The following is a 13008-nucleotide window of genomic DNA, read 5'->3' as shown; positions in this document are numbered from 1 at the left end:
CTGTCACGCGCACACTTAATACTTGCGGTGTTACTTTGTCGCCCCTGCCGCTTTGGAGGATGTAGCAAAACGCCACAGCGTATTTCACCCCGATTTTCCAGTCAACTCACTCGAAAGAATATGATCAAAAGTGCAGTAAAAGTTTTCAGTGAAGCTCAGCACATTTTTAATATACAATTTTTCACCATTCTGTGTGGCTCTTCAAAGTGAGATTTAACTTCATTTTCTCCACATTGTTAAGGCTTTGATAGAACCCGTGCACAGGAAAGAGAGGGAAAGCCTTATTAGTTTGGCAACCACACCTTTTAATTGTTTGTTTGTTTCTTTTTTGTTGTTGTTGCCGTTGTTGCCTTGTTGCAGTTGCTGTTTTCTGTATATAATCCAAAGACTACTCAGCGAAAACGTGGTTTGTGCGATAGAGGGCGCAAGTAGGTAAACTAACGCTTTACTCACAACAGAAGAAGGCCAAGTTGACCAATCAGATCCGCCGACTCCAAATCAACAAGAAAGGCGCCAACTTTATCCGGTCGCTGGAGTTGAAGCTTTCAGTTTTTTTGGTTACTTTTTATTTTCCAATAAGTTTGCGACGATGTCTGAGAATACGTTTCCCGTGTATTCAGTGGATGCGATAGTGAACTTTTATCGAACTGAAGTTCTCACTGGTCAAGAAGCAAAACACTTCACAAAGAGCGACTTGACTCCTCACATCAAGGTAACGTCCGTCCCGCTGCTACAGCTGCTGTCAAAAACACCCTCAGTGACAATAACATACTGAACAGCTAAGCTGCTGGTACCGGTGTGAGGGGCGAACTTCATACTGATGTTCCATTATGTAGGGTATATTTGTAGAGTATTTGCTGCTCCTTGAATTCATAATTACAAATGTTGACCTGATGCAGACACAGGAGAAATCAAATGCATTGGCTTTAGCGTTACATATTTCTTAAGGATTTCATGCTAACTTAAAGGGTACCACGGTATTCTGTATTTTTAAGTGTGACAGTGGAGCCAAGGTAACTGCATTATTTTGTTTTGTGTTGTATGGATAAATCGTTATAAATCAAATCCATGTTAATATTGTGACGCTTAAGACATGTTGACCAGCTCCTAAAAAACAGCACATTTGACTTTTAGAATACAGTAATACAGTGTTGAGTGTATATGCATTAAAAGGCCTTTACAGTTTTCAGTGTTCAGTAAACACGCAAGCTTCATACAATATACTGTGTGACAGTCAAAAGAATATAACTGAGTTTTGAACTGGGCATTTTCCACATGAATCATCTGAAAACAGTCACTAATTGAACTGGTTTTAATTGATCATTAAAAGTGATTCTAGTCATTAAAAAGGGATGCATTGTGCTGTTCATTATTAGGTTATGTTTTCAAAAAAATGACCGCTCTTTCAGTGAGTTTTGAATTGGCACCACAGTTCTTGTCCTTGTTGATGTACAAAAAAACCCATGAGCTTTCTAATGGTCTTGCTCCTCACCTGATGTGCTGCTTTGGAAACTGGGGATGCTTCAGTTGAAACCTGCTCAGTTGCAGCCTGAGACCTCACACACAGTGGTCAGAACTGGAAGTCATCTAAAAATACCAGCCATGCTTGAAGCTGTCTGCATGCAGAGACAAAAATCATGACAAGGAGATAAGCCAAATATAAATCAGTTTAGGTCTGTTGATCTTTATGGACCTATTGTGAGAACCTTTTGGTCACACCTTGCCTACTGTTTCAGTGATGGATGCTCACACTGAATATGGCCAAAGTTTCAAATATTGAGGTGAGTATATGAACAAGTAAACCCTGTGACCCAAAAGCTCACTGAGAGCAGATATCACTAATATGGTCAGCTCAGTTCCTCAGTCCTGTTTATTTTGAACTGTCATGCAGAGGTACTGTAGTAGAGCCCTAGAATAAAAATACATTGCTGGAAATTGAGAGAAAAGGACCCCTCTAACCAACTGTCTATTCAGCTCACAATCACATTTACAAAGAAATCAAATAATGAAAATAATCTTTATTCTGAGCTCTGAACCCAGGTTATTGCTTTTGCAAAGAGCAAACTTTGTCCTTTATATCTCACCTTCATCCCTTTATCTCATGAACTGGAGGCTTGTCTCAAAGGGATCATTGCAGAGCCAGTAAGAGTAGGAGGAAAGATTACACAGAGGAATAACTCTCTGCCTGCATATGTGGACACTGAACGTTGAATGTAAACCTAATTTTTTTTTTTTTTGTTCTTTATACACGAGATTTGGGTGACAGTATTATAGAGTCTGGAATGCACTGTATGAGACGGTATTTGAGCTGGAGTCTCCAGTCCTCTCTGGCCTGAAAAACAGAACATTAACGGAACACTTTCCTCTCTTACAGCCAGAAGCAGTTCAGACCTTATACATGAGAGTTTTGCATCTCCTGTATCGTTTCAGGCCTGAGTGTCATTCCATGGTGAGTACTCGTTATTACTGTTGAACATTAAATTCTGCTTCTGCTCTAAATGCAGAGTGAATGTTACTTCTCTTGGTTGGTTTAATGATGATGTCTGTTCTCCAGATCTGTTTTGCATACAAGCTTGTGTTTTAGTTCACATAAAAGGGACATATTGAAATATGACACTCAGCAACCTCAGATGTTTCCTTTTGTCTTTGAGTAAAATTTATACTTGGAACACTTTGTGTAGAATTCAGTTTGGTTGAATTTTATTTATATAGCACCAGTTCATAAAAGCAGTCATCTCGATGTGCTTTAAAGAGAACTGTAACAATCCGATGAACTCCTATGAACAGCACAATGAGCTGGAAGAACCCTTTTAACAGATAGAGCTCTCCAAAAGTTGCAACTGGTTTTGGGGGTGAGGAGAAAGAGAAGAGAGAAAGGAGGAGCATAGAGTGACTACAAACAGGACAAAACACAAGCAGAGAGAATATGACAGTGAATGACTTTGGTATATAAATGCATGGGGAGGGAAAAGAGGGGAGTGGATTAGATGTGCTCAGTGCGTCATACATCCCCCAGCGGCCTGAGCCCATAGCAGGAACTATTCTGCTGCTAAGTGATGGTTGAGGGTCACCTGATCCAGCCCTAACTATAAGCTTTATCAAAAAGGAAAGTTTTAGGTCTAATCTTAAAGTAGAGAGGGTGTCTGTCTCATGAATCCAAACTGGGAGCTGGTTCCACAGGAGAGGGGCCTGAAGGCTCCCATTCTATTTTTGGAAGGTCTAGGAACCACAAGTAAGCCTGCAGTCTGAGAGTGCTCTAGTGGGATAATATGGTACAGTGATGGGGTCTGATGATTTAGTACTTTAGTACTTTGTATGTGAGAGGAAGGATTTTACAATCCATTCTAGATTTAACACTAAGCCAATGAAGAGAAGCTAATATGGCTCTCTCTTCGTAGTCCCTGTTAGACATCCTGACATAATGAATTCAGATGGTCCAGGTTAGAAGCAACAAAATCATGGACTAGTATTTCAACATCACTCTGAGAAGGATGTTTCTAATTTCAGAAAGAAAGCAGTCCTACATATTTGTTTAACACATGCACTGAATGACATATCCTGGTCAGAAACAACTCCTAGATTCCTCACAGTGTTAGTGGAGACTGAGTATCTGGTTAGTATCTGGTTAGACACTGTGTATCTGAGACTTTTAGGGTCATATGAAATAACATCAGTTTTGTCTGAATTTAGAAGAAAAAAATTACAGGTCATTTTAGGCCTTTATGTCTTTAACTAATTTGTGTGATCTGGCTTCATAGATAAATATCATTGGGTATCATCTGCATAGCAATGAACATGCATGACAGAAACATTACAGAACCATGTGGAATGTCATGACTATCAATGGATGACATGAGAGCAAACGAACCATGACAGAAACATTACAGAACCATGTGGAATGTCATGACTATCAATGGATGACATGAGAGCAAACGCAACATGTTTACCCATCACCCTGTGCAGCTGGCTGCTGCCTTTTCTTTTGACTGTGACCTGATTTTGCCATTTGTTTTCCACAGGTTCCATTTCTGGAGAACATTCAGTATCCAGCCTATCACGAAGGGGCCACGGCTATCATGAGTGTCTACACACGCATGTGGGTTTACCTGCTGGGATATTAGGCTGCTCGATTACAGCAGAAATCATAATCATGATTGCGATCAGTGATTGTTATCTTGATTATTCAACACAATTATTGTGATTGAGGATGTTCAGTAGGAAGTTAGGCCCTGGCAAGGCCATGATGTATCATATCATTTTCCCTATTACATGATTATTAGTTCACCACAGTCAAATATCGGTACTTGAATTACAAACCCAATTCCAAAAAGTTTATGTGCTGTGTAAAAAGACACTAAAAACAGAATGCAAAGATTTTCATATCCCATAAATCCATATTTGATTCACAATAGAACATAGAGAACATGTCAAATGTTTAAACTGAGAAAATGTACCATTTTAAGAAAAATATGAGCTCATTTTTTAATTTGATGGCAACATGTCTCCAAAAAGGTGGGACTGTGGAACAAAAGGCTGGAAAAAGTAAGTGGTACTGATGGGCAGAGGTTCACCAATCTGCAAAAAAGTGCATCTACAATTTATGTAACAATGTCATAATAATGTTCCCTAATGTAAAATTCCAAAGATTATAATGATAATACATAATATAATCAGAAGATTCAGAGAATCTGCAGAAATCTCTGTGCAAGGGACAAGACTGAAATGGAAATCACTGCATGGGCTTCCAGAAGTTGCTGTCTGTGAACACAGTTCGCTGTGCCGTCCACAAATGCAGGTTAAAGTTCTGTCATGCAAAGAAGAAGCCATATGGTCCAGAAACGCTGCTGTCTTCTTTGGCCCAAAGCGTATTTAAAATGGACTGAGGCAAAACGCCAAACTGCTTTGCAATCAGACAAATCAAAATTTGAAGTTCTTTTTGGAAATCATGGATGCTGCTTCCCTTGGACCAAAGAGGAGAGGGAGCCTTTGGCTTGTTGTCATTACTGCCTATGGAACTGGCAGCCTGCACATGTGGTATAAACAAGTTTTAGAACATGTGCTGTCATCTAGATGATGTCTTTTTCAGAGAAGGCCTTGGATATTTCTCTAAGACAATGCTAATCCACATACTGCATCTATCACAACAGCATGGCTTCATAGTAGCAGAGTCTCAGCCTGCAGTTTGGACCTTTCACCAATTGAAAACATTGAGTGAATCTTGTAAGAGGAAATACAGCAGTGAAAACCCAGGACTATTCAGCAGCTAGAATCATATATCAGACAAGAATGGGACAACTTCCCTCCTCCAAAAATCCAGCAACTGGTCTCTGCTGTTCCCAGATAGAGTGGATGCTACACAGAGCTCAACATGGCTTAGTCTCAACTTTTTTGATGCATGTAACTGCCATCACATTTAATTTGAGCTTCTATTTTTCTTAAAAATAGTAGTTTTTTTTTTTTTTTTTTTTTGTTTAAACATTTGATATTTTCTGTGTTGGATTTATGAGATTTGCATTCAGTTTTTACACGCACATTTTTACACAGCATCCCAAAGATTTTGGAATTGCGGTTGTAAAACAAGAAATCACTCTGAATAGATTCTCCCATCAGTTTGACTCCTCTTGGTGAAATGTAACAAAAAATGAGGGTAAAGTAAAGGTCACCTGACAACATGTATTGAAGATGAAGGTGACAGACAGGATGAAAGCAAATCAGAGATAATTAATTGATGCATAATTAAAATTGAATGATAATAATACACACTGACACTATAGTGAATAAATGATTGTGTTGCAATGTCTCGAGCATTGCAGGATTGCTGCGTTGTGATAGCATCATTATCACGGGCAGTGTATTGTGAGTACACTCCTGGATTTGGCTAATCTTAGTCTACAACTCTAAAACTGTTTTGTGTATCATTCCTTTCTAGGCGGCAGTTCCTGCCTATGTGCTTGGTGTAATGATTTTCACTCAGTGATCTGCTGGCTCCAAGTAAGTGTTTCACTGATTTCATTCGATAGGTTGTGGTCTGTATATTGCGTAAAATGTTCCTCATAGTTTCCCAGGTCTTGTCCTTCAAATGCAAATTTCAACCTGCTGTTTAATGTACAGTTTTCTGATGAAGGCCTTGCTATTATTTCTCCAGAAAAACAGAAGACACTAAACATTCTGAGTGGCATCATGAACTTTCTCCACTTCAGAAAGCAGAGGATACAGGTCGTCCTGGACAAGCAGGCTAAATTTGTATGTTTTATTGCTGCATTTGGGGATGGGGAGCAAAGTAAAACGCTGACTGATCAATGTCTCACAAGTCATGCCCCTATCGAATAACAATGATTGACAGTGAAGTCGTTGAGCAAACATCTGAGTCAACCAAAACTCAGTTCAGGTCATTTCTGGAATGTCTTTGAGTGCCCAACTCAATACCTCAGTGCCACATTAAAAACCTTTGGTGGCACTGGTAGAATATTAGTGAACTGGAAGATTTTATGCTAGAGGAGAGTTAATAATCAGTACAACTTGATACATTGTTGCCGTTTGTTTATATTCATGCAAGTAGAACATCCTGCATGTGAGAGAAGGTTTCAGTATGTTGGATTGCCACTGAAATCCGTGTTGTTTACTTCACAGAAATAAAATCTAATTAGAAGCAGCTTAATTACAGATCTGTGAAACTGTAGCAGTAACTGTTCCTGTGTGTGTGTGTGTTTTCAGCGGACAGACATGGACAGACTGCAGGCTTATATGAAAGGCAACAAGGAAGCAGAGAAGAAGATAGAGATTCTGACGTAAGTCGAGGAATAATTCTGACTTTGCTGTTCAGTGTGTGGTTGGAAAAGTCATACCTATGAAACGATGCCATGCCTGAAACAAAAATCCAGGCTGGAACCATTTAGGCTCATTAGTGGAGACACTAAATCTCCACTAATAAAATTTAGTGCTAAATTTTCCAGAGTGAAGAGCTAATCCATGGCTATCTGCTCCGTCAGTACTCTTGCGTCTTACATGGCCTTAAATGAGACAAATTACAGATTAGACACCCCACTCCCCACCCCCTCGATGTGAGCATTCTCTATGATTGGCCTCAGGTACAAATCAACCCTATTGTCATCATGACAACATTATTTGTAGAAGCTGGAAGAAGGATCATATGGCTGCTGCCTTAACTTAAATGTTAGTGATCTATTTAGAAAAAACAAGGGCTAAATGTTGCACTTTGTTTCATCCTTATTCAGGACCATCCCACCAGAGCAGCAGGCTGAGGCGGATGAGCTGGCAGCAGCTCTCTCTGAACTACAGGCCACCACCATGCATGAATACCAGGAAGTGGTAGGTGGTGATGAAGCATGGTCAGTATAGTAAATTGTGTTGTGTGCACTGTCAAAGTAAAAAAGTGTTTTGTTTTTAGAATGCCAGAAACGACAGCATCGCAGAGTGGAAAGCCACAATAGCAGAGAAGACCCAGAAACTGGTGTGTGACTGACACAAACTCTGTGTAAGAACTTTACACATCTGCGTCCATCAAAGCCCTTTATTGAAAGGAGGAGTGTGTGTTTCTGTGTGTCAGGCCCAGGTGAAGCTGGACATCAGCAACCTGAAGGAAGACCTCAGCAAACTGAAGTCTCAGATCGTGGAATCTCCAGAGGAACTGAAGAGCCAGATGGAGAAGATGAGGGAGAATGTGAAGAACATCAAAAACTCCATCGTGAGTAGGAAAACTGTTTTCCTCTAAAAGCTGCTGTGTTGAGTTGATCAGTATGCCATTCACATGTTTAATGGGTGCTTTCAGGAAGAAACAGACGAGCGTGTGGTGGAGCTGCAGAACATGGTGCAGAGCGTGACTCACACTGAGGCTGAGATCCAGCAGATGTATGGCCTACTGCAGGACCTGGAGAGCAGCATGAACAACACCAAGCAGCGGCAGGAAGAGGTACAATCTCAGTGCAGAGCCTGTATATACAGTCTATACAGAGTGGCACATGTGGAAGACGTTTCCATTCCTGGAACCTTTGTTCACTGCTTATGGGCTGTTTAATACACTGGTGCTCACACAGTATATTCTTCTTAAGCTAAAATCAGATATAATTATTATGAGTATGTAGATGAAATAGTACTATAAAGACTTTCAGTTTGGGGGTTCACATGCATCAGTCTTCAAACTAGGTTGGTAGCGAGTTTTTAAACCGAACCAGCTTCACTGAATCAGTGCCTTCTAGCAGTGGAGTTCCTCTCTGAACACCAGAATCATTGTCAGCACAGTGGTGATTGACAGGAAGTGATTTTCATGTTAAAAGTTCATTAAAAGATGAGGGGGGGGGGGGGCAGAAACAATCATAATCCAGTAACAGACTGCTGAGCTGCAGTACTTGAATACACGGGTTTTGTTTTAAACAAGCTGAAGGTAACAGTAATATGAAGAACTTAAATCTTACATTCTCTTATTGGCTTAGAGCGTATTTAAAAGGCGATTCTGTGGCTCAGCTTTGGGGAAGAATTTGAACAAACTAGTCTGACCCTAAAAATGTTTGTGTTGCAAATGGGAAAGAGGAGACGGTGTTTCTGCCACTGAACCGTAAACCCACTAGACCTCACTGAATGCATTTTTAAGAAGCTTTTAAAGGTGACTTATTTTTCTTTCCTGTCTGCATTTTATCCTGTTTCAATGGGGGCTGCCGAGTTTCAAATACTGAAGTCAGTGTATGCACAAGTAAACCATCTAGTTGGTTTCAGACAGTTTGTTGTTTTACGCTTGGATTTTTGTCATCATTGAGAGTGGATATCCCTACTGTGACCTTCTCAGGCACACAGCTCTGGCTGTGAGCACAGAAGCCCCGCCTACCTGCTGTTCAAACCTTCTGTTTGTGAGGGACAGTCAATCAGAAGAAAAAGAAGCACCTTAAAGGCAGAGGAACTAAAACAACTTGTTTCAGAGAGAATAAACTGAAGGGCTGCACAAGGTTCAAAATATTATGGACTGGTACTTATATAGTGCCTTTCTACTTGCTCTGAGCTCTCAAGCTTCCACAAGTCTCATTCTCATAAAAACTCACACTCCCGATGGATACATCAGGGGCAACTCAGGGTTCAGCATCTTGCCCAAGGATACTACGACACATGGACAGGAGGAGCTGGGGATCGAGCCCTGAGCTTCTGATTGGGAGATTACCTGCTGTGTTTTGCTGTTGACAAAACCAACATTACTTTCTTTTCATGCTAGAAGTGGAACATAATCTCCCTACTGCCGCTCTATCTCCCTGCCCTCATTAACTGCTGTTCTGACTGTGTCGCAAACTTCAGGTTTAGGTGGTTAAAAATAATCACATGCTTTTATTGTGGTTGTAACAAGAGTCTATCAGAGTCTCTGTCAGTCAGCAACTGAGTCTTTGCTTTAAAAGGTCAAAATCTGTCACTGGGTTCAATATGTTGACATCAGAAGAATTGTGAGGAAGGAAATGTAGTTGCATTAATACATTAGATACAACTACCTAATCATCTTCTCTATCCTTGGTCCTGAGTTGATGCGGCATGGCCCAAAGGGGGATTATAAGAGCTAAAGTCTTTTTTTTTTTAGCTTTTTCGTTGTATTTCATTCTGTTTAACTGCAGTGTTGGGATTGGAGCTTTAGAGTCACTGATTTGTGTATCTGTGTGGTTTGTGTGTAGCACCAGGAGCTGATGGCCCAGTATGAGAAGAAGCAGAAGGAGCTGAAAAACCTGTGCATCGAGGAAGGACAGCTGAAGCGAGCTCTGGGCATGAACAGGATAAGGAGTGCAAACAGAACATCCGCAGGCAGAAGAAGAGAGAGATGAAGGAGCAGCACGTTCAAGAAGTGCTGGGGTACTAACCTTAGTGCAGTAAATATACAGCATGCCTCATTACGGGGTATTTCCTCAAGATCATGGTTTCACAATATTTTGCCTGGAAATATTGTATCGATACAGGAACACCAAATATTGGTATTTTATTAAATAAATTAAAATACTCTGGGAATACTGCAAACAAGAGGGCTCATCTCATGCACCACCATCCTGAGATAAAGTTAGCTGAGCACACTTACATTAAATCCGACACTGGACAAAGCTGCCTCCTTACTCAGTCCCCTGGCTCAGTCCCATGAGTAAAAATAAGACAGCAAACTCCTTGCATTAAAAAGAAAAAAATATTGGTGGCTGCCTGATGAGTGACTAAATGGTTGCCCAGAGCTTGAGGGTGTTGCACCCTCACGACCACCTTTGATTGCAGGCGACTGCACAGGTTACCTGACAGGAGGCAACCTTTCTGCAAGCAGTCGCATTCTGACCTGGACTGACTGCAATCACTTTGATTATCAGAGGTTTGCAAATAATTGCTGCTTCATTTATAAATGCAGACATGTTGCCATCAATCTGAATGAGTCTTAGTCAATGAGCACAATTTGAGGAGACTCTGTTGAACTGGCTGGCTGCTTGTTGTATTCTGGTTCCATTCCTACAGAACAGGAAGGTTGCTGAATGCAAGAGTAAGAGTTAAATGTGAATATCTGTCAGCAACAGACAATTTGGCAATTTATCACACTTAATTGCTGTATTATCAGAAACAGACTGCACATAATTGCCAGCCTGACCCCATTCAATAGCAGACTGACTCTGTCTCATGGCAGGTTTAGTGACAGCGCTTGATAATCTCATTTTGCAGCAACTACATAACTGAGGTGAGATAACTTTGTCTAATTAGATAAAACAAATACTGACAAAGTTTAACTTTGAGGACATAATTTGCAGTTTATAAAAGGTGATAAACTGTAATATGTTAGTGAAAATTCTCAGCACATCACAAAAGGATAAAAATCACAATAATATTGTGAAATTTTGTAATAATATATTGTGGGGTGTGTTGATTCCCACCTAATTTACTGAGATGTAAATGTGGTAAACTGACCCTGAAAACCAAACTTGCACTTTTCTGCAGGCAGTGTAACCAAATTCATCAGAAGCGTGAGGAGATGGCCGACAAAATCCAAGAGATCTCCGCTGAGACGCAGAAGCTGAAGGCGAGCATTAAGAGCCTGAGAGACGTATGCAGCAAAGAGACGGAGAAGGCTCAGGTACAGGCAGCTTCCATCTGCTCACTCTCAGTCATAGTTTGATTGTAACATGTTCCCCTTCCCTGTCTACAGGCTCTTTATGACACGCTGTCCATGTCCATGGATGAGATGCACAAGAGGTTTGAGAGGCATACCACGGATTTGAAACTGAATATCACCAAGATGTCTGCAAACTTCTAACCTGATTACTTTTCTGTTTTTTGACCATTATTACTGATCTGTTTTCATTTTTACTGTTGTAAGCCTTTACTGTTGTAAGCCGGCTTACTGTTGTAAGCCGTCTTAGTATGTAAGTGATTCAGATACACTCTGTATATTAATGAAGTTGAATTTTGTCATGTTTTGACATTCATAAATAAAACCAGTCCAGTAAGACGACTGTCTAATATTTAGCAGACAGTTATTTGTAATATTGCAGTCCTCTATGACCTGCTGTTACTATTCCTAAACCTCTGAGGCAGCTTTAAAATCTTAAAAAACTGACCAGTACAATAAAACTTCACTTTACCATTGTAAAAACCTCTGTGATTTAATACACAGAGCTGAGGTAGAAACAGGTTCTACGCCTGCTTCGAGGACCCCACCACCATCAGACTCACCCCTCCACCTGGAGAAGAGCCCCTCAGTGTGAACCCAGCAGAGGTGAGGAGGATCCTACAGAGGATTCATCCCCACTATGAAAAGCTCAACAACACGTGTTTTTAAACAAAACAAATATAACACAAACATGTGGCACTGCAGTTTTTTTTTTTTTTTTTTTTTTTTAAAGCAAACTGCAACATCACAGAGGGGCTCGTTTTAGCAGTGGATCTGTTCATGGGAGGACACATTGAGGGTCTTCAGTGGGATTTCTAGGCATTTAGAAATGCTGAGGTTTGTGGCTGATGAATAATGAATTGCTACTTTTGATTTGGGCTGGACAGTTTATATAAATCATGTCTTCATAAGTGCTCAAGGGAGAAGTTGCAAACTGCAGAAAAATTAAGGTTTGTAAACCACCTATGAATATGTGGGGTGGTTATTGTAAAGCTGCAGCTTATCTCTATAAATGGTTAATAAATTCCATCTGCCACGACCAGTTGGGTGAGGGGAAAGAGAAGGGAGGAGAAACGGGACAAAAGACACTGGGAGAAAGAGCCAGAGTCTAATGATTAAATAGAGTAGTATACAAACATGGAGTAAAGAAATGCTCAGTGCATCATGAGAAGACCATCACTGTGGCCCAGTGATGCTGCCTCTGTACTACAGGGTACAGACTGGCAGGTCTTCAGGCTGTCTTCTGTCTGTGAGGGAAAGGTTGATCTATACATCTGCTGTCCTCGGATACAATACGCAAGAGCGTTGGGGATGTTACCACCACCAGGATTGTGACATACTACCCAAACCAAAAACCCTGGCTGGATACAGAGGTTTGCTTTCTGCTGAAAGCAAGGGGGATGCTGCCTTCAGGTTTGATGACTCACAGACAGAGAGCTGACTGCTGGCATAGAGAGGGCCAACGCCACATGTGCTCAGAAGATCCAGGGAGTCTTCTCCCAGGATCTATGAAGCACATGGAAAGGCATTACAGATTAAGATTCCATAGATGCACAATGCCCTAGGGACCCTTTTCTGCCTGGCCTGAGTGCCAGGCAGAAACAGGTTCTACGCCCGCTTCGAGGACCCCACCACCCCCTCCACCATCAGACTCACCCCTCCACCTGGAGAAGAGCCCCTCAGTGTGAACCCAGCAGAGGTGAGGAGGATCCTACAGAGGATTCATCCCCACAAAGCTGCTGGCCCAGACAACATCCCTGGGCAGGTGCTAAAGGACAGACCAACTCTCAGGGGTGTTGACTGACATTTTCAACTCCTCCCTCATACAGGCAGCTGTCCCCACCTGTCTAAAGTCTGCCACCATCATCTCAGTCCCCAAGAGCTCTACA

At 41.2% G+C, this 13008-nt stretch overlaps 1 protein-coding gene across 1 annotated transcript; it reads left to right on the top strand.

The window, feature by feature from the left end:
- Positions 1–497: 497 nt before the first annotated feature.
- On the top strand, positions 498–11478 carry LOC115779772 (kinetochore protein Nuf2-like). Its single transcript, XM_030728569.1, is given in 14 exon segments — positions 498–712; positions 2375–2449; positions 4020–4096; positions 5930–5991; positions 6146–6243; positions 6715–6788; positions 7236–7329; positions 7409–7471; positions 7568–7705; positions 7790–7930; positions 9663–9756; positions 9759–9837; positions 10948–11083; positions 11156–11478. Coding segments are annotated over 14 exon segments (1362 nt in total). The 5' UTR covers positions 498–589; the 3' UTR covers positions 11264–11478.
- The last annotated feature ends 1530 nt before the right edge of the window (positions 11479–13008 follow it).

Source organism: Archocentrus centrarchus, chromosome 5 (genome assembly GCF_007364275.1).
Source record: "Archocentrus centrarchus isolate MPI-CPG fArcCen1 chromosome 5, fArcCen1, whole genome shotgun sequence".
Taxonomy (NCBI): domain Eukaryota; kingdom Metazoa; phylum Chordata; class Actinopteri; order Cichliformes; family Cichlidae; genus Archocentrus; species Archocentrus centrarchus.
The sequence above is the reverse complement of the archived record's forward strand: the minus strand, read 5'-3'. Positions and strand labels throughout refer to the sequence as shown.